We start from the raw sequence: 22,839 nt of genomic DNA on the forward strand, positions 1-22,839 counted from the left end.
GTCAGACCAAATTTGATCAGCTGGACAGTCACTGTTCTGTCATTCAGCTACATCAGCCAGGCGACCATATGGGCTGTAAAGCCACCAAAACCTGCACTCTCGCCATGGTGCGCACCAGTCCAGCACAGCCGTCACTACACAAACAGCTGTTTGCGGTGCGTTACACGGTGAGTTTGGTGTGTCAGTGTGAAGCAGTACCTTAATTACACTACCTGATTGATGTATACACATGCAAGATGTTTTAAAGCACTTTAGGCCTGTCATTTAGCATTCAATGTGATTTCTGCCCTTAAAACGCTGCTTTGCGTCAAATCCAGATTTTTCCCGGGGAATTTTGGCGTGTATCCCACTCCGCCATGCCCCCCTCCAGGTGTTAGACCCCTTGAAACATCTTTTCCGTCACTTTTGTGGCCAGCATAATTTTTTTTTTTCAAAGTTCGCATCCCCATTGAAGTCTATTGCGGTTCGTGAACTTCAACGCGAACTGAACGTTCCGCGAAAGTTCGCGAACCCGGTTCGCGAACCGAAAATCGGAGGTTCGGCCCAACTCTAGTGAGGAAGTGAAAAAAAATATCGCTACAGAAAAGCACTTAGAAAAGTGCTTTTCTAAGCGCAAATCGCTCTGAAAGCGCTTAGAAAAGCGCTTTCAAAATCACTCAATAAATCGCTCAGCGCTTGCAATAGCGCTGGCAATTTATAATGTGAACAAGGCCTAAACCCCCATAGTAATGTACACCTAACCCATGCAAGCCTTTTTGTAAGCCTAATTTCACCTTCCAGCAGGTGTGAGCAGAGATTTCACAGTACATATTTGCTGTGATTGTTCGCAGGGATGGGGAAGTGCAGTAAAGGGTGTTTCAGATGCTGGAAGTAGAACAAGCTACAACATGTTGTGTTTTTGCTCCCCTGCCTTGTCCTGGAATGGTGCCATAGGTTTATGTGTTTAAGGATGAACTGGATAAATATGGCTGGACAGGTCATTGCCTTCCACCCCGCTCCCCTCCTTCTGCTTTCCATTTTATTTATCGGAAATCAGCTGCTTTATCCCAAACTCAGCCCAAGTCTTGTGAAATCCTGGGAATTCCTGCAGCCTCAGATGCCATTGGCTTTGCTTCCTCCCCCCACATGTGCGGGCCTGTCCAACCCAACATCTGTAATGCCTGTCTCTCACTTTTCTCTGTTATATCTATTTTTACATTTTTGTGTCATGATAGCAGCCCCCCTCCCATTAGCTCTGTTGAGCAGCGAGTACTTTTGGCCACCAGAGGACACCAGAGCTCAGAACATGCAGATAAGTTGCTCCTGCTGTACTCTTGAGAGGTGGGGGTCCAGGGATGCTTATGAGAGACACCCAGCCTGCTCAATGCTCTAGAGAACCAGAGTTGAATTTGTTGCACGCTCTGCCTGTCTCAGTGTGTCGCAGGACTTCCTTCGTATTGAGAAATGGGATTTAGGTGAGTCACTGATGCTTTTAACTCTTGAATGTAGATCATTGCCTGGAGAGCAAGCAGTGTGCAAGTTGCACTCTGGGAATAGAAGTGCACATGTCATGACCAGACATTATTTAAGCTGAAAAAATGGGCATTAATTAGGGTATCAGCTTAGGCTACCTGTGCTTGCCATATAACATTTTTGTTAAGGATAGGAGTAGAGGCAGTGGCGTAGCTATGGAGCTGTGGGCCCCGATGCAACTTTTACAATGGGACCCCCAAGCACTCTATACATAACAATTGATACGGCACACCAAAACCTGTCAATGGCAACCACAGTGTCAGAGGTGCAAGAAGGGGAACCGTTTGTTAATGATTACCACTATTCAAAGTATCTATAAAAGTGATTATTATGAGCATAGGACCAATACAGAGCTAATACTGTAGTTGAGGGAGGACCCTTCGGGGCCCCTCTGGCCCAAGGACTCCGATGCAGTCGCTACCTGTGCAACCCCTATTGCTACGCGCCTGAGTAGAGGAGTGGGATCAGAGAAGGTGACAGGCAGGCCCTTGGACATATTCTAGGCCCTAGGTACTTGCTTACTTGCCTTGTGGGTGATTGAAAATATAGGTGCTGATTAAGCCAAACATCTTAGTACTGCAATCTGTCTGTACTGGTATGGTGGTCTATAAGGGTTGTTACACTGTATTGTCCATTATGACTGTCCAGATCTGTGTAAATACATACCTAACCTAAGGAAGTGACTGCCCATGTGACACTGATGCTTTCGGATTGGTTGCTTTTGCTTATTACACTATGTTTGAACACAGGAAACCTTCTGTAAATGTGATTTACAGTATCTCACAAAAGTGTGTACACCTCTCACATTTCAAGCATGGAGGTGGGAGTGTCATGGCTTGGAGCTGCATGAGTCCTGCCACTGGGGCAGGGGGGCACAGAGCTGTCGGGGGCTCCGACTACAAACCTTCCCCTCCTCCGATACTGGGGCCATCCTTCAGATCAGGAGCTACACTTGAGTGTGAAGATGATGATGGCTACACTTATGACCCTTGTTTTATGACCCTTGTGAGATGGGCCTCCAGGCCATGGAGTGCACCAAGGGGAGGCAAGGGAAGGGGTTAGCATTGGGTGGTCCCATCAAAGTTTTGCTGGGGGGGCCATGATTTTTAGTTACGCCACTGACTGGTGATCCACAAGTCATCGAGGGAACCATGAATGTTTACATGTACTGTGATGTACTAAAGCAGAGCATGAGCCTCTCCCTTCAAAAACTGGCCCACAGGGCTGTATTCTAACACAACCCCAAACACACCTCCAAGATGACCGCTGCCTTGCCAAAGAAACTGGGGGTAGTGGTGCTGGAGTGGCCAAGCATGTCTCCAGACCTAAACTCTATTGAAAATCTGTGGGGCATCCTCAAGGTGGAGGAGCGCAAGATCTCTAACATCTCACAACACAGCTTTATCATGGAGGAGTGGAAGAAGATTCCAGTAGCAACCTGTGAAGCTCTAATGAATTCCGTACCAAAGAGAGTTAAGGCATTGCTGGAAAATAATGGTGGACACACAAAATATTGACAATTTGGCCACAATTTTGATGTTCTCCACTTAGGGGTGTACTCAGTTTTGTTGCCAGCGGTTTAAACATTAATGTCTGTGTTTAATTATTTTGATGGGACAGCAAATTTACAATGCTATACAAGCTGTGCACTGACTACTTTACATTGTACTGTATCACAGTGTCATATCATCAGTGTTGTCCCAAGAAAATATATAATATTTTTACAAAATTGTGAGAGGTGTACTCACTTTTGTGAGATACCGCCAGTAGAGCTATGTGCCGTAGCTGTGTACTGGAGTACTAGAGTGCTGTAGCCTATATACAAAGGATCATTCTTCCAGTGCTGAACAGTTTAATGCTGAATGCTGCTCTACAGGGAGTGCAGAATTATTAGGCAAATTAGTATTTTGACCACATCATCCTCTTTATGCATGTTGTCTTACTCCAAGCTGTATAGTCTTGAAAGCCTACTACCAATTAAGCATATTAGGTGATGTGCATCTCTGTAATGTGAAGGGGTGTGGTCTAATGACATCAACACCCTATATCAGGTGTGCATAATTATTAGGCAACTTCCTTTTATTTGGCAAAATGGGTCAAAAGAAGGACTTGACAGGCTCAGAAAAGTCAAAAATAGTGAGATATCTTGCAGAGGGATGCAGCACTCTTAAAATTGCAAAGCTTCTGAAGTGTGATCATCGAACAATCAAGCATTTCATTCAAAATAGTCAACAGGGTCGCAAGAAGCGTGTGGAAAAACCAAGATGCAAAATAACTGCCCATGAACTGAGAAAAGTCAAGCGTGCAGCTGCCAAGATGCCACTTGCCACCAGTTTGGCCATATTTCAGAGCTGCAACATCACTGGAGTGCCCAAAAGCACAAAGTGTGCAATACTCAGAGACATGGCCAAGGTAAGAAAGGCTGAAAGACGACCACCACTGAACAAGACACACAAGCTGAAATGTCAAGACTGGGCCAAGAAATATCTCATGACTGATTTTTCTAAGGTTTTATGGACTGATAAAAAGAGAGTGAGTCTTGATGGGCCAGATGGATGGGCCCGTGGCTGGATTGGTAAAGGGCAGAGAGCTCCAGTCCGACTCAGACGCCAGCAAGGTGGAGGTGGAGTACTGGTTTGGGCTGGTATCATCAAAGATGAGCTTGTGGGGCCTTTTCGGGTTGAGGATGGAGTCAAGCTCAACTCCCAGTCCTACTGCCAGTTTCTGGAAGACACCTTCTTCAAGCAGTGGTACAGGAAGAAGTCTGCATCCTTCAAGAAAAACATGATTTTCATGCAGGACAATGCTCCATCACACACGTCCAAGTACTCCACAGCGTGGCTGGCAAGAAAGGGTATAAAATAAGAAAAACTAATGACATGGCCTCCTTGTTCACCTGATCTGAACCCCATTGAGAACCTGTGGTCCATCATAAAATGTGAGATTTACAAGGAGGGAAAACAGTACACCTCTCTGAACAGTGTCTGGGAGGCTGTGGTTGCTGCTGCACGCAATGTTGATGGTGAACAGATCAAAACACTGACAGAATCCATGGATGGCAGGCTTTTGAGTGTCCTTGCAAAGAAAAGTGGCTATATTGGTCACTAATTTGTTTTTGTTTTGTTTTTGAATGTCAGAAATGTATATTTATGAATGTTGAGATGTTATATTGGTTTCACTGGTAAAAATAAATAATTGAAATGGATATATATTTGTTTTTTGTTAAGTTGCCTAATAATTATGCACAGTAATAGTCACCTGCACACACAGATCACCCAAAAATAGCTAAAACTAAAAACTACTTTCAAAAATATTCAGCTTTGATATTAATGAGTTTTTGGGTTCATTGAGAACATGGTTGTTGTTCAATAATAAAATTATTCCTCAAAAATACCACTTGCCTAATAATTCTGCACTCCCTGTAGATGACTGTCCATTGCTCTTTGCCTGTCTTATAGAAGTAATTCTTTGATATCCCTGAACAAAATATGTGAAGAAAGAGTTCCCCAAGCAGCCAATGACGTTCACAATACTTGTTTTATTTTCCAACAGGTGGATACTCCTCAGTTTCCTGGGATGTGCCTGTGCAGCTTCCCCTTCTATGTTTGGGGATATCACCTCCCCCAATTATCCACAGGGGTACCCCAACAATGCCAGAGAATCCTGGAAGATACAGGTCCCGGAGGGATATGGCATCCGCCTGTATTTCATCCACCTGGATATTGAGCCTTCGGATGATTGTGAATATGACTCTTTGAAGGTAAACAGGACGATACATTAACTGCTTGATAGGAGAAGAGATTTCCCTGCAAGACAGTAGAGGACACTGCCACTGCAACACAGGAGGGGACACTGCCACTGCAACACAGGAGGGGACACTGCCACTGCAACACAGGAGGGGACACTGCCACTGCAACACAGGAGGGGACACTGCCACGGGGACACTGCCACTGCAACACAGGAGGGGACACTGCCACTGCAACACAGGAGGGGACACTGCCACTGCAACACAAGAGGGGACACTGCCACTGCAACACAATAGGGGACATTGCCACTGCATCAGAGGGAGGAGCACTGCAACACAATAGCGGACACTGCCACTACAAAATAGAAAGTGCCACTCTCATTGCAAGACAAGAGGGGATGCTATCCATACAAGACAAGTAGTAGAACAGTCACTGCTACACAGGAGGCGTCACTGTAACTTCTAGATAAGAGCGAGCGCAGTCACTGCTATGCAGGAGGGGGTGCAGTCACTGCTAGATAAGAGGGAGCGCAGTCACTGCTAAACAGGAGGGGTCACTGTAACTGCTAGATAAGAGATACACAGTCACTACTAAACAGGAGGGGTCACTGCAACTGCTAGATGGAAGGGAGCACAGTCACTGCCAGACAGGAGGGGTCATTGTAACTGCTAGATAAGAGGGAGCACAGTCACTGCTAGACAGGAGGGGGTGCTGTCACTGCTAGACAGTAGGGGATGCTGCCACTACAAAATAGAAGGAGCCACTTTCATTGCAAGACAAGAGGGGGTGTTATCCATACAATACAACTGATTTTCTTGTTGGTCCACACATTCGCGCTGCTGCGTCGCACCGCTCTCCTGCCAAGCACTCTTGCTGCGTCACCCTTAGATGGCACGTTTCATACGGTAACACGCTGCAGACTTTACGTCAGATCAGATGCTTCCGGCACATCGTACCGCATTAAAGAAAATCTGAGACGAAAGGAGGAAAAAGTTTTATACAAATCTGGGGCTTCCTCCCGCCCCCTCCACACAGATCGCTCCCACTGAGCCATCCAAAGCCTCCTGGATCGTCCAGTAGAAGCCCCGTTATCGTCGGGCGTACTGCGCATGCGCGGCCTGGCCCCGTGTGCATGCCCCATTGCCGGGAACGCAAGTGGGCGTACTGCGCATGCGCCCACTGGCCAAAGATAACAGGGCTTCTACTGGACGATCCAGGAGGCTTTGGACGGCTCAGTGGGAGCGGCCTGAATGGAGGTGGCTGGAGGAAGCCCGAGGTTTGTATAAAACTTTTCCCTCCTTTCGTCTCAGGTGTGCAAGGCTCCATTGACTTTCATTGCACTCGCGGCACCTTGTGGTAAGAAAGGGTAACGCAGCGCAGGTTTTCAGTGCTAGTGTGAAAGGGGCCTACAGGCGATAACATTGATAAACGTTTGGGCCTACCCATCCTTTCTTTGTTTCAGGTGATAATTGGAAATGAGGAGCAGGAATCTGTGTGTGGCCAGAGTTTTTCCACAGGTCAGCCCATTAAAGAGAGATATTACCCGACCACTGAACTAAGTCTACTCTTCACATCCGACTTTTCCAACCAGGAGAGATACACGGGATTCTCTGCATACTACATGGCTGTAGGTATGTGCGTAATGCCATTCATCAGCTGATTGTGAAGAGGGCACATGGCATCTGTGGATTTTCATTGAGAGAATGAGGAGGTCTTATGCTTTAAAGAGGAAGAGAGATTGAGAAATGTTCATATTGTTTGATCCACAATCAGCCTGCATGTAATCATCTTTACTACTGGCAGACATGAATAAAAAACAGACAGCACCAACTGCCATTATCTATAACCACACCCCCTAACAATGCGATAGGCTAAACGTTTTTTTTTTGTTTTCTTTATAGATATACACATGTACAGAGGGAGATACTGGTTGCTTGGCAGTTGGAAGCAGCCGTTATTTCCCACAATAAAACAAGGCTCACAGACAAGAAACTGTCAGGGCCTTGGTTATGACATCACACTGTGGGAGGGGTTTCACCACAATATCAGCCATACAGATGTCCCTGATGATCTATTCGAGAAAAAGGAATAGATTTCTCATTGGAAAAGGGGGTATCAGCTACTGATTGGGATGAAGTTCAATCCTTGGTTTCAGTTCCTCTTTAAGGGCCTGATTCACAAACCGGTGCTAACAGTTAGCACCCTGGTGAAAAGCCCTTTATCACGCCTAAACTCCGTTTAGGCATGATAAGTTTAGGTGTGATAAGTTTAGGTGTTTAGGTGTGATAAGTTTAGGCATGATAAGTTTAGGTGTGATAAGTTTTTAGGCGTGATAAGTTTAAGCACCAACTGGGTTAGCACCGCAGTGCACAGCTGATCAAAAGTTTTGCGCTAGCAAAGTCTGGTGCACTTTGCATAGAGTTTAATGGCGCTGCTTTGCGTGCGGGACTTTGCATGCGATCTAAACTTATCTAAACTTAGCATGCCTAAACTTAGCATGCCTAAACTTATCATGCCTAGACTTATCATGCCTAAACTTATCATGCCTAAACTAAAAATGGTTATCACGCCTAAAGTCTCTAACTGGGTTAGCACCACTTTGTGAATCGAGCCCTAAGTTTCAATAAGGCTGTGCTAACTACTGCTTAGTGCATAAATCTGTATCTCTGAAACATTGTAACTGAAGTCGTTTGTAAGTAGGGGACTCCCTGAGTCAGTAAGCAGAGAAACAGATCAGGTGCATTACAGCTTCAAGAACATGCTTGTTAAATGCAGTGCCTGGCAGATGCTGCTTTTTGTTGTTGTTGACAAGTGGTGTGAATGGTCCAGGTGAACTTTCCATGTTACACAGGCCCACATGCAATTCACTTTTTCTCCTAGACCTAGGTGATGTGTTCACACACTGTCAACAACATGCAAGGGAAAATAATTTAAGTTCTTTTTTTACCAACTTTTTGGTGCATCTTCAATTGCAAAGTGCTAAAAGGTTATTTTAAAGGGCAACTGAAGTGGGAATATGAAGGCTGCCATGTTTATTTCCTTTTTAACCACACCAGTTGCCTGGCAGCCCTGCGGATCCGCACCACAGTGCTACCACCAGTATACAGTGTGAAAGCCTCCTCAGGCCAATTTTACACTATACGCTGACAAACTTATGCATTTTAAAGTGAACATAACCAAGTAAAATTATTTAAATTAAACACATGATGTACCTACAAATGAATATTACATACTTACCTTGCCATCACTTCCTCTCAGAGGCTTAGGGTGCGTACAGACATACGACTATAGTCGTTTAAAACGATCGTTACCGACGGCATTGCCCGACGATCGTTCGTAAAAAGTGCACGAACGATCATTAAAACGACCGACCAACGAGATATGTCGTTGGTAAAGAACGATCCATTCTGCCAGATCTTTTCCAACGACCATCGTTCAAAAAGTAATGTCTGTACAACGATCGGTCGTTGATCGTTCGTTCTCAAAGCTTTGCACATGCTCAAACAGTTCTTTTTGACACTTGTGTTTGAAATCAGTTTATACATCATGTTGCGCACGCAACGCTCGTTCCAAGATCGTTCGTACACGAACGATGTTCAAAGTGGCCTTTCTTCAAACGATCATCGGCCGATACCTCCTTTAACATCGTTCGTCGTTCAGAACGAACGATCGTTATCGTATGTCTGTACGTACCCTTACTATTTTGTTCTTACATTGATTCCTTCCAGTTCTGACAAGATTTTGTCAGAACGGAATTATAGCAGGTGCTGTTAGTTATATACCAGTTGCGGTCAGTTATAACTAAAAAGACAACTGATGTGCAAGCTAATGTCCATGTTTCCCTACGGTTCAAGTGGGCGATATTACAGTTAACAGTGTGCTGACCCGGAAGCTGTTATGGGGTAATGGCCATTTTTAAAATGGAGGACTGAGAATTCCATCGATCACAGTGGATAAACAGGACACAGGAGAGGAGAAAGAGATTGATGAGTAGACTACACGGGAGGGAAGTATGACGTGTGTATGTTTATTTTGACTTTTAATTTTCAGTTTGGGCTAGCTTTAACTTTCCATAGCAGTGCATTGTGATAAAGCTTTTAGTTAAAATGCGTATAATGGGAACTATAATCGGGAAACATGGACATTACCTTGCACATCAGTTCTCCTTTCAGTTATAGCTAAGAGCAACTGATATAGTGTAAAAGGGCCCTAACTGTAACAAGTCCTATAATGAGGGGGATCGTTTTATTCAGTACATGCTGGAGTTTTCACTTCAGTCCGATGATTTGAAGATCCCATAAAATAAATTGGGGTGCCTGTTCTATAATCTGAACCACTGATTAATTCTACAGTCTAGAATGGCTATATTTTCTCTGTTTTCTCTTTGTCCTCGTGTTTCTGTCTCAGATGTGGATGAATGTGAAGAGCAGCAGAAGCCGTGCTCACATTTCTGTAACAACTACATCGGAGGGTACTTCTGTTCCTGCCCCCCAGAGTATGACCTGCAGCAAGACCAGCGCTCCTGTGGGGGTAACTGTCTCTCCTTTCAGCTGTTTTATACTACACGTGACTTACTGAGTTTTGCCATCTGCTACTGATGCAAATTGCAAAACACCCCTTATATACTACTGAGATCCGATTTCGCCCACGTTCTGCATGCTGCATTTCTTCTGCATTTCCTCGAGTTTCTAGCATCTAGAGAAATTCTAAAACCTAGTAAAAAGAAAATTGCAGAAAAATGACATTGTAAAATCGCAAAGACATTTTCACAATTACACTATTGTGCTTTGTGTTTGAACATTAAGTAAAGGAATGTTGCAAAATTGCAAATGCCTACAAACTCGCTTACTAAAAATATTGGGCCTGATTCACAAAGCGGTGCTAACAGTTAGCACCCTGGTGAAAAGCCCTTTATCATGCCTAAACTCAGTTTAGGCATGATAAGTTTAGGTGTGATAAGTTTAGGTGTGATAAGTTTAGGCATGATAAGTTTAGGTGTGATAAGTTTAGGTGTGATAAGTTTAAGCGCCAACTGCGTTAGCACCGGAGTGCACAGCTGATTAAAAGTTTTACGCTAGCAAAGACTGCTGCACTTCGTATAAAGTTTAATGGCGCTGCTTTGCGTGCGGGACTTTGCAAGCGATATAAACTTATCTAAACTTAGCATGCCTAAACTTATCACACCTAAACTTATCATGCCTAAACTTATCACACCTAAACTGGCTTTTCACCAGCGTGGTGCAATGGTTATCACGCCTAAAGTCTCAAACTGGGTTAGCACCGCTTTGTGAATCGAGCCCATTGTTTTAAAAAACCGCTACAGTCATTGTGATTGCATTTGGTGAATTGAAGCGTGAACTAGGCCTGTGTTGTCCCCTCACCGCCACTTCCCATGTAGCTGTTCGGCATACATCATTGTTGATGCGTCTCCAAAGCAACAGGAGGCCCGTCAATAGAAAGTGCTGGAGGGCAGTGGCAGCTGCTCACTGCTCCCTTCATTCCAAAGGTAGCATTACTCTGGCCGGTGGTTAAGGTGGCATCCACCTGGCAGCGGCAGTCATGTTGTAGCTACTCAAGGCGATGGTTGTCCAGGCAAGATGTGGGGAGGAAAGGGACACACAATGCCAGAAAATATGTTATTGGACTTGTTTGAAGAAACTGATGGGAATGGCCTTATTGGAAAGGACCTGACTGTTTTTCTTGGAAGGTCTTGACTTAGTTGCTTTTGTTAGAAAGAATAAAGTCTGTTGGCATTGTTGGAAGGGACAGAGTAAGCTGAATATGTCTTTTATCTTTTGCAGTGAACTGCAGTGGGGGTCTGTATACAGAACTGAGGGGTCAGATCAGTAGCCCCGGGTACCCATCTGCATATCCTGAAAACTCACTCTGTGATTATAAGGTGATCTTAGAGGTGGGATACCAGATCATCCTTACCTTCCAGCCAGAAGACTTTGATATTGAGGAATCAGATGATGGCAGATGCGCTTACGACAGATTGACTGTAAGTAACCGTTTTTCTGTATCACATTCTGAAGCAAAGCCCCTGACCATCCATGTATTTAAAAAAAAAATCCTTCAATCACTCTGTGCTCTTAACTTACGTGAGCTAATCCTAATTGCCGCGCGATAGCATGTAGCGTGACTAGTGCGGCCACTACTTTGTTAATTAACATAGTAGCAGCCATGCTGGTGTACTATCGCGGTCACACTACATGCTATCGTGCAGCAAATAGGATTAGCTTGCGTGAGTTAAGAGCACATGTTATGCAGAGAGGATCACACGTGTCGTCCGCTGTGCATGATGTAGGATGCGCAGCCGGCGCCTGCTGCACTGATACTTGACTCCGGCGACCCGGAAGAGGCTGCCGGGGGGCTTTGGGTAAGAAAGGAGGGGAACGAAGGAGAACAGAGGAGCGGGTGCCATCCGGACAGCCCTCATACATGCCTGCTCCCCCACACTGCGGTGCCTGGCTCTTCTACTGACCACATATGCTATTGCTCCGTTGTTATTGCCTGATGAAGCGGGATCAAACCTGCGAAACGCGTTGCATATTTGGAGTGCATAAATAAAATACATTGACTGTCTTTACTACAGTCGTTGTGTGTCTACTTGGAGGAGGTAAGTCCACCACTGCCTCCTCTATTTACCAAGAATTTGGTTTTTTAAGCTCATTTAGCTTCCTTTTATCCTTTTGGCGCCTCTGTTCTCCTGCATGCCTGCTCCCCTGTTTCTCCTAATCTTTTCGGCTCTGGCATCCTTTAATTAATCAAGGCCCTTGAGAGCTGCAGTATCCTCTCCAAAGCCTGGTTCACGCCTTCAATTATGATTGACCAATCACTGACCAATTTTACCACCTCCATGTAGTATAACAACAACAACAAATAACATTTGTAAAGCGCTTTTCTCCCATGGGACTCAAAGCGCATAAGCATGGCTCCGACCATTGTGGTACAGAGGAAGAATTTTATAAGTCTGGAAATGCCAGGCTAAACAGGTGGCTTTTCAGTCTGGATTTGAATAGCTCCAGGGATGGTGCTGTCTTTACTGGGTGTGGCAGGGAGTTCCAAAGAGTAGGGGCAGCATGACAGAAGGCTCTATCTCCAGATTTTTTGAGGTGCACTCTGGGAGTGACCAAGTTTATAGAACTTGCTGATCTGAGGATGTGAGAGGTGTGGTGCAGCTTCAGCAGGTCCTTCATGTATCCAGGGCCCAGATTGTGCAGGGATTTGAATGTCAGCAGTCCAATCTTGAAGAGTATTCTCCATTCTACTGGTAGCCAGTGCAGTGAGCGAAGGATCGGTGTAATGTGACAGTGGCGAGGCTGGTTTGTTAGCAATCTGGCAGCAGCATTCTGCACTAATTGCAGGCGACGCAGGTCCTTTTGGGGGAGGCCAGCATAAAGGGCATTGCAGTAGTCCAGCCGTGATGTAATGAAGGCATGGACTAGGGTTGGAAGATCCTCTGGGGGAATCAGATGTTTAATCTTTGCAATGTTCTTCAGATGAAAGTAGGAAGATTTAACTACAGATGAAATTTGGTTTCTGAAACTCAATTCCCCATCGATTAGTACGCCAAGGCTGCGCACAAGGTTGGAGCTGTTTATGTCTGAATTCCCAATCCTGATTGGTGTTGCTTTAGGATAGAGCTGTTTTGATGGCGAGAGCTGGCTTTGGACAAACAGGACCTCAGTTTTGTCAGCATTCAGTTTCAACCAGTTATCATTCATCCATGCCTGTAGCTCAGCTAAGCAAGAGTTTATTTTTGGGGTAGGGTCTGTTCCACCAGGTTTGAAGGACAGGTATAGCTGTGTGTCATCGGCGTAGCAGTGGTACGTCAGGCCATGACGTAGGATAAGTGTACCGAGTGGCAACATGTAGATTGCAAACAGCAGAGTGGATAGGATTGATCCTTGTGGCACTCCGAATTGTAGAGGTGCAGGTTTGGACATTATAGGACCTAGGGATACTCTCTGTGTTCTGTCAGTCAGGAATGATCTGAACCACTGGAGGACTGATCCACTGATGCCACAGTAGCCCTGCAGTCTGTTAAGCAGGATTTCGTGGTCAACTGTATCAAAAGCTGAGAGATCCAACAGGATTAGGATGGAGCATTCCCCTCTGTCCCTTGCCATGAGCAGGTCGTTGCAGACTTGGATGAGGGCTGTTTCACAGCTGTGGTGTTTCTTAAAGCCAGACTGTAGAGGGTCCAGGATGTTGTTTACTGACAGCCTGGTTTCAAGTTGCAGATAGACAGCCTTTTCAATAACTTTACCTAAGAAGGGGAGGTTGGAGACAGGTCTGTAGCTGCTCATAGCATCTGGATCCATGAAAGTTTTTTTAAGAAGGGGCAGTGGCGGCTCCAGGAAATTTTTTTAGGGGGTGCTATGCAGGTGCTGGACCAATTTCCGGGGGAGCTGACGACCTGCGGCGCGCGAAGCGCGCCACGGCAAAAAATGGGTGTGGCTACAACCTGCGGCGCGCAAAGCGCGCCGCGGTGAAAAAATGGGTGTGGTCATGACCGGATGAGGGCGGGGCTAACTGTAATTTAAAGTGAACCCAGGGTGAGAGTGATATGGTGGCTGCCATATTTATTTCCTTTTAAACAATACTAGTTGCCTGGCAGCCCTGCTGATCTATTTGGCTGTAGTAGTGAACTGAATTACACCAGAAACAAGCCATGCAGCTAATCTTGTCAGTTCTGACAATATTGTCAGAAACCCCTGACCTGCTGCATGCTTGTTCAGGGTCTATGGTTGAAAGAATAAGAGGCAGAGGACCAGCACGGCAGCCAGGCAACTGGTATTGCTTAAAGGGAGATAAATATGGCAGCCTCAATATTATTCTCACCTCGGGTTCCCTTTAAAAGTGCAACGCAAAGACAGAGGGCCCAAGTTTTGGTGACCCTTTTCCCAGAAAATTCACATAATTGTGCAGGTTTTCTCAAGAAAATACACGTAATGTGAGCAGATTTTAATAAAAAACATGTCCAATGACCCCAATACGCACAATCGTTATCAGATATGGCTCCAATATGCACAATCGGTAGCAGATATGGCTCCAATATGCACAATCGGTAGCAGATATGACCCCAATATGCACAATCGGTAGCAGATATGACCCCAATATGCACAATCGGTAGCAGATATGACCCCAATATGCACAATCGGTAGCAGATATGACCCCAATATGCACAATCGGTAGCAGATATGGCCCCAATATGCACAATCGGTAGCAGATATGGCCCCAATATGCACAATCGGTAGCAGATATGGCCCCAATATGCACAATCGGTAGCAGATATGGCCCCAATATGCACAATCGGTAGCAGATATGGCCCAAATATGCACAATCGGTAGCAGATATGGCCCCAATATGCACAATCGGTAGCAGATATGGTCCCAATATGCACAATCGGTAGCAGATATGGTCCCAATATGCACAATCGGTAGCAGATATGGTCCCAATATGCACGATCGGTAGCAGATATGGTCCCAATATGCACAATCGGTAGCAGATATGGTCCCAATATGCACAATCGGTGGCAGATATGGTCCCAATATGCACAATCGGTGGCAGATATGGTCCCAATATGCACAATCGGTGGCAGATATGGTCCCAATATGCACAATCGGTGGCAGATATGGTCCCAATATGCACAATCGGTGGCAGATATGGTCCCAATATGCACAATCGGTGGCAGATATGGTCCCAATATGCACAATCGGTAGCAGATATGACCCCAATATGCACAATCGGTAGCAGATATGACCCCAATATGCACAATCGGTAGCAGAAATGACCCCAATATGCACAATCGGTAGCAGAAATGACCCCAATATGCACAATCGGTAGCAGAAATGACCCCAATATGCACAATCCGTAGCAGAAATGACCCCAATATGCACAATCGGTAGCAGAAATGACCCCAATATGCACAATCCGTAGCAGAAATGACCCCAATATGCACAATCCGTAGCAGATATGACCCCAATATGCACAATCCGTAGCAGATATGACCCCAATATGCACAATCCGTAGCAGATATGACCCCAATATACACAATCCGTAGCAGATATGACCCCAATATGCACAATCCGTAGCAGATATGACCCCAATATGCACAATCCGTAGCAGATATGACCCCAATATGCACAATCAGCATCACCTGAAAAAGAAAAGAAAAACCCATTTACTCACCTACAGCCAGAAGACCTTCTTTCCCGACCTCCTGTCCCGAGTCCCGACCTCATTGTGGCGCGCAGCGCCCGCGCGCCCACGATCCTCTTCCTTCCCGACGTCACGACGATACTACCTGCCTGGATGCAGAGAGCAGGGCTACGGGAAAATGGCCGCCCGAAGTCTGCAGAACAGGGCTTCGGGCGGCCATCTTACCGTAGCCCTGCCTGCTGCTCCGTGCTGCCGCTGTGTGAACTGACTTGGCGTCTTTTAGACGCCTGAAGTCAGTTCACTCCAGGGGGTGCTTTGGGGGTGCTTGGACAATTCTAGGGGGTGCTCGAGCACCCCCTTGCACCCCCCTGGCGCCGCCCCTGAGAAGGGGCTTGATGATTCCTTCTTTTAGAGACGTAGGAAACCTCCCTGCTTGCAGAGAGCAATTTACTATTTTGTGAAATGCTAGACCAAGCAGGTCAGGGCATTTCAGCATATGTTTAGTGGGTCCAGTTCGCAGGTTGTCTGGCGGAGGCGATGGAGGATGTCTGAGATCTCTTCCTCACTAATACTTTTGAAGTCAGTCCAGGGTGTTAGGTTGTTTTTGCAACTATTTCCAGGAGTTGAATAAGTCTTAGGTGCTGTGGACTGAATAAGAGACCGAATAGAGGATACTTTGTCAGCAAAGTAGCAGGCAAATTTCTCGCATAGCTCTTTTGAGGGAGTTATAGTAGGCTTTAGACAGGATGGGTTACCTACAGTATAAGAGTTTACCTACACAATCTGCTCATAGAATTCATATGTTGACCCTTATACTACATAAAGGAAGTAAAATTGGCCCATTTTTGGTCAATCAAAATTGAAATTGTGTACCAGGCTCAATGCATTGAGCATCAATTTCAGCCATGTTTACCCTCGCAGAAGACACTTCGGCTTGGAGATATATTGTACCAATATTAAAGAAAGGACAAAAAGTGAACTAATCAAATTAGATCAGTATGCTTAAAGAGAACCTGAGGTGGGGATCTTAGAATAAAATCTATACACAGAGGCTGGGTCTGGCTATAGTGCCCAGCCTCTGTTGCTAGTTGAATCCCCCCAAAGTCCCCCCTGTGCTCCGCTCTCCCCCATAAATTATAGCCGCGCTGTCGACACGCAGCGTATCGCAGCGGGCTATGTTTATCTCCCTAGTGTCACTCACGCCGCTCCCCCGCCTCTTGCAGAGCGCCGGTCCCCACCCACGTCCTTTCCCTCACCGCTGATTGGAGAGAAGGGACGCGGGCGGAGAGCCGGCGCTCTGCAGGAGGCGGGGGGAGCGAAGTGAGTGACATTAGGGAGGTAAACATTGCCCGACAGCGGGGCTGTAATTTATGGGCTAGAGCGGTGCCCAGAGGGGACTTAGGGGGGATTCAGCTAGCAACAGAGGCTGGGCACTATAGCCAGACCCAGCCTCTGTGTATAGATTTTATTCTAAGATGCCCACCTCGGGTTCTCTTTAATATTACTTTTTTCTTGAAGTATTAGATACTACAGTATTTTCCAGAGCAAGCTGATATGAAAGCAGAGGTTTCAAGCACCATGACTGAAAGTATGTATGTGTAAGGATTGCATTTATGCATTGCACATAAAACAACATGGGCAATGCACAAGATGCAATAAAGAAGGAAATGTCACTAAAGAGGAAAAACTGAAAGATCAAGCCAGGAATAGATGAATAACGTAATTTATTAACAAAATGCAAGGAACAAATCAGTTGCATGCATAAACCTAATGCACTACAATAAACTAACATGCAACAATATACAAGAAGTAATAGGAGAAATCTCCCTATCAGCAAGTGCATTCAATATGCATACACAAGCAATCTGGAATATGCAATATAGGCCTCAATTCACGGAGCATTATCAAACGTTTATCAAACACTTTATCAAACGTTTGATAATTTACCTCATGGGTAAAATCTCACTAAGGGGTTATATATTTGTTGAACGTTTTATCGGTAAAACATTCGATAAATATATAACACCTTAGTGAATTTAAAATGAGATTTTACCCATGAGGTAAATTATCAAACGTTTGATAAAGTGTTTGATAAACGTTTGATAATGCTCCGTGAATTGAGGCCATAATCTCCTTGCATGCAAAAGTATAAAAGAGCATACATCTGCATCAAATAGTACAATATAATCTCCATGTAGGCAAATGCAAACTAAGTAATACAGGACAACCCTGCAGGCAAGTGTATTCAAGGAGCATACACAAGCAATCTGGGATATATACAATCAGCCTACTCTGCATAAGGTTTCCATGCAGAGTAACCCAGTGTATATAAAAATGTGTGCACACAGACCCCAAAACCTGAATGATATTTACAATAACGCTACAAAGAAATATATACAATATACAGAATGTGCAGTACTTAAGAAAACAGGCAAACGGATAGTCATATAAGCAGAATATAAACCAGGAGATCATACAGTACAAGGTAATCACTTAGGCAGAGTATCGTCACAAGGCAAGCACAGGTCAAAACACGGGTAAGGCAACAAGGAACTAGATACTAGGACTAGATACAAAGGCCGCTAAACTCAGGCTAACAGGGCTAGGACACGGGGATGCAGGAACACAGACACAATGAACTAGCACCGATGTACAGTTTGTGTTGGCCTTAAAGGGACACTGTAGGGGGGGTCAGGGGAAAATGAGTTGAAGTTACCCGGGGCTTCTAATGGTCCCCCACAGCCACTCCCCAATGCTCCGGCCCCGCCTCTGGTTCACTTCTGGAATTTCAGACTTTAAAGTCTGAAAACCACTGCGCCTGCGTTGCCGTGTCCTCGCTTCCCCTGATGTCACCAGGAGCACACGGTGCAGGCACAGACCATACTGGGCCTGCGCAGTACGCTCCTGGTGCCATCAGCGGGAGTGAGGACATGGCAACGCAGGTGCAGTGGTTTTCAGACTTTAAAGTCTGAAATTCCAGAAGTGAACCAGAGGCGGGGCCGGAGCATTTGGAAGTGGCTGCGCGGGCGCAGGATGTCTGTGGGGGACCATTAGAAGCCCCGGGTAACTTCAACTTATTTTCCCCTGACCCCCCCCCTACAGTGTCCCTTTAAATGCTGCTGCTGGAAGGTCAGGTGACACATCTCCTCCCAGCAATAGTCTGTAACCCACACAGTTCTGAAAGCAGAGCCCTCTGAACTTCAATGTTGATAAATCCAAGGTTAAAGAGAACCTGAACTGAAAATAAAAAGTCAAAATAACCACACACAGGTCATACTTGCCTCCTGTGTACTACTCAATCTCTTTCTCCTCTCCTGCATCCCATTTGTCCACTGTGATCAATGGATTTCTCCATCCTCCATTTTGAAAATGGCCATTACCCCATAACATCTTCCCGGTCAGCACACTGTTAAACTGTAATATCACTCACTTGAGCCATAGGGAAACATGGACATTATCTTGCACATTCAGTTGTAACTAACAGCTACTGGTATATTTCAGTACTGACAAAATATTGTCAGAACTGGAAGGGATCACTGTAAGAAGAAAATGGTGAGCTTCTGAGTGGAACTGATGGCGAGGTAAGTATGTAATATTCATTTGCAGCTACGTCACGTGTTTATTTTAAATAATTTTACTCGCTTCAGGTTCCCTTTAAGCAGCTACTGTAGGTCACAGTAACAGCTTTTCTAATTCTCCCTTACTTTGTCCAAAACTAGAACAAGTGTGGTTTTCCGCTCAGGTAAAAACCAAAGACAAGCAGTTTGGTCCTTACTGTGGTAAGAAGCCCCCCTCGCGCATCGAGACTGGAAGCAATGAAGTGGACATTGAGTTTGAAACAGACAGCAGTGGCAACAACAAAGGCTGGAAGATCCGTTACCTGGAAGCGGGTGAGTAAATGTCCAAAATAATTAAGTGTTTCATTGTCAGCCTTGCCGGGGTACCAGCCCGAGAATAATTGTCAGTGTTGTAACATTGGCCTCAACTCTGGTACGCTTACCATCCGTTATTAACAGCATGCTGTAAAAGCAGCTCTGGTAAGTTTTAGTCAGAATTTACTGCATGCGGTAAATGTGCACTATTTTGCGATATATTTTTAGATTATTTAAGAAAAGTGGGTATGTTGGCCATAATTTACCAATCAGTTTAAGACCTGCCTGTACCTGGCGGTAAAGTCAATTTGTGTGCATTCTGCAGTTTTTAGTGGAGTTCCTTTTCAGTTCCTCAGTTCCTATTCTTGTTTTAGTGGAATTCCTATTCAGGCTGTGTAATCTATATATATAAAATCGTGTGTGTGTGTGTGTGTGTGTGTGTGTGTGTGTGTGTGCGTGCGTGCGTGCGTGCGTGCGTGCGTGCGTGCGTGCGTGCGTGCGTGCGTGTGTGTGTGTGTGTGTGCCGTGATCACTCGAAAACGGCTTGACCGATTTGAACGAAACTTGGTATACAGATCCCTTACTACCTGGGATGATATGTTCTGGGGGTCTCGCGGCCCCCCTGCACACCTGGGCGGAGCTACAAACAGCAAATCAGATTTCACCCATTCAAGTCAATGAAAAAAATGTAAAAGGATCCCATTCTCACAGTAATCAAGCCAGAGTCCCCACACTTGGCACAGTTGGTCACTTGGTGACCGAGGTTACGAATCCAGGAAAAGTGGGAGGAGCATAAAACAGCCAATCAAATTTCAGCCGTTCATCTTAAATGGGAAAATGTAAACTGCAGCCATTCTTAGACTGTTAATCGCAGGGTTCTCAAACTTGCCACACTTGGTCACTGGGTGAATGTGATTAAGATTCAAGAAAATGGGTGGAGCCTACAACAGCCAATCAAAATTCACATATTGATTTTCAAGGGGAATATTTAAACTGCTGCTATTCTTACACTTTTAATGGCAGAGGCTTCAAACTTGCTACAGTCGGTCATTGGGTGACTGGGGTCCAAATTCACTAAAGGGGCGGGGCCACATACAGCCAATCAGATTTCCTTGGTGGATAAACTGCTTCCATTCACACATTTTTGATGCCAGGAACCTGACAGCTCACAAACTTGGTCATTGAGTGACTGTGTGTCAAGGTTACAAAAAGTGGGCGGAGCCAAAACAACTTTTACTGGGAAAATATAAACTGCAGCCATTCTTACACCGTTAATGGCAGGGTTCTCAAACTTTGCACAGTTGGTCATTGGGTGACAGATTAAGATTTTGGAAGGTGGGTGGAGCCTACAACAGCCAATAAAAATTCACCTGTTGATTTTCAAAGGAAATATTTCATCTGCTACCATTCTCTTATACTGGTAAAAGCAGATGCCTCAAACCTGGTACAGTTGGTCACTGGGTGACTAGGGTCCAAATTCAGGAAGGGGGCGGAGCCACAAACAGCCAGATTTGTTTATTTTTCAATGGGAATATACAAAGTATTGATACCAAGGACCCCAAAGCTGATAAACTTGATAATTGAGTGACAGTATGTCAAGGTTAGAAAAAGTGGGCAGTGGCAACAACTTCATTTTTTACATTGCAGGGTTCCCAAACTTTACACAATTGGCCACTGGGTGACTGGGATGAATATTCAGAAATGTAGGTGGAGCCTACAACAGCCAATCAAAATGTACTTATTGATTTTCAAGGGGAATATTCACATTGCTACCATTCTTACACTGTTAGTGGCAGAGGCCTCAAACCTGATACAGTCAGTCATTGGGTGACTGGGGTCCAAAATCACTAAAGGGGTGGAGCCACAAACAGCCAATCTGATTTGTTAGATTGATTTCAGCCATTCTGTTATTGGCAGGGTTCTCAAATGTGACACAGTTGGCCACTGGGTGACTGGGACTAATATTCAGAAAAGTGGGTGGAGCCTACAGCAGCCAATCAAAATTCACCTTTTTTACATTGCAGGGTTTTTTACATTGCAGGGTTCCCAAACTTTACAAAATTGGCCACTGGGTGACTGGGATGAATATTCAGAAATGTGGGTGGAGCCTACAACAGCCAATCAAAATGTACTTATTGATTTTCAAGGGGAATTTTTACATTGCTGCCATTCATTCACTCTTAATGGCAGAGGCCTAACATCTGCTACAGTCAGTCACTGGGAGACTGGGGTTTAAATTCTAAAGGGAGCGGGCCAAAAACAGCCAATCAGATTTGTTTGATTTCAATGGTAAAATGCAACTTATTGATGCCAAAGACACCAAAGCTCATAAATTTGGTCATTAAGTGACTGTATGTCAACATTAGAAATAGTGGGCGGAGCCAAAAACAACTAACTTTTTGTAAACTTGTAAACTGCAGCTTTTCTTACACTGTTAATGGCAGGGTTCTCAAACTTCACACAGTTGGTCACTGGGTGACTAGGATTAATATTAGGAAAAGCAGGTGGAGCCTACGAGAGCCAATCAACATTCACCTATTGATTTTCAAGGGGAATATTGAAACTGCAGCCATTCTCACACTGTTAATAGCAGAGGCCTCAAACCTGCAACAGTCGGTCGTTAAGTGTTTGGAGTTCAAATTCAGCAAAGGGCGGAGCCAGATTTCTTTGCTGCATAAACTGCTTCCATTAGCACAATTTTGATGCCAGGAACCCAAAAGCTCACAAACTTGGTCATTGAGTAGTGGCTGTGTGTCCAGGTTACAAAAAGTGGGTGGAGTTAAAAACAGATTTTTCTGGGAAATTGTAAACTGCAGCCCTTCTTCACTGTTAATTCTCAAACTTAGCATAGCTGGTTACTGGGTGACTGGGATTAATATTCAGAAAAGTGGGTGGAGCCTAAAAATGCCAATCAAAAATCACATGTCACTTTTCAAGGAGAATATTAAAATTGCTTCCATTCTTGCACTGTTAATGGCACAAGCCTCATACCTGGTACAGTTGGTCATTGGGTCACTGAGGTTCAAATTCAGAAAGGGACAGAGCCACAAACAGTGAATCAAATTTGTTTCATTTCATGGGAAAATACAAATTATTGATGCCATGGACCCCAAAACTCACAAACTTGGGCATTGAGTAGTGACTTTGTGTCCAGGTTACAAAAAGTGGGCGGAGCCAAAAACAACATTCACTGGGAAAGTGTAAACTGCAGCCCTTCTTACACTGTTTATTTCAGGGTTCCCAATCTTTGCCCAGATGGTCACTGAGTGACTGAGATTAATATTCAGGGAAGTGGGTGGAGCCTATAATAGCCAATCAAAATTCCGCTGTTGATTTTCAAGTGGAATATTTAAATTGCTGCCATTTTTACACTGTTAATAGCAGATGCCTCAAACCTGCTACAGTTGGTCATTGGGTGACTGGGGTTCAAATGCTGGAGAGGGGTGGAGCCACAAACAGCCTATCTGATTTGTTTAATTTCTATGGGAATATACAAATTATTGATGCCAAGGACCCCAAAGCTCACAAACTTGGTCATTGAC

At 44.9% G+C, this 22,839-nt stretch overlaps 1 protein-coding gene across 1 annotated transcript in view; it reads left to right on the forward strand.

The window, feature by feature from the left end:
- The first annotated feature begins 1,244 nt into the window (after window positions 1-1,244).
- Window positions 1,245-22,839, forward strand: part of C1S (complement C1s) — a 38,853-nt gene continuing 17,258 nt past the window's right edge. The window contains exons 1-6 of the mRNA XM_068255227.1: window positions 1,245-1,454; window positions 5,065-5,272; window positions 6,721-6,889; window positions 9,666-9,788; window positions 11,060-11,259; window positions 19,168-19,315. Of these exons, the coding sequence (XP_068111328.1) occupies window positions 1,444-1,454; window positions 5,065-5,272; window positions 6,721-6,889; window positions 9,666-9,788; window positions 11,060-11,259; window positions 19,168-19,315 (859 nt within the window). The 5' untranslated portion in view covers window positions 1,245-1,443. The remainder of the gene's footprint in view (window positions 1,455-5,064; window positions 5,273-6,720; window positions 6,890-9,665; window positions 9,789-11,059; window positions 11,260-19,167; window positions 19,316-22,839) is intronic.

The sequence above is a fragment of the Hyperolius riggenbachi genome, chromosome 10 (assembly GCF_040937935.1).
Source record: "Hyperolius riggenbachi isolate aHypRig1 chromosome 10, aHypRig1.pri, whole genome shotgun sequence".
NCBI classification, from domain to species: Eukaryota; Metazoa; Chordata; class Amphibia; order Anura; family Hyperoliidae; genus Hyperolius; species Hyperolius riggenbachi.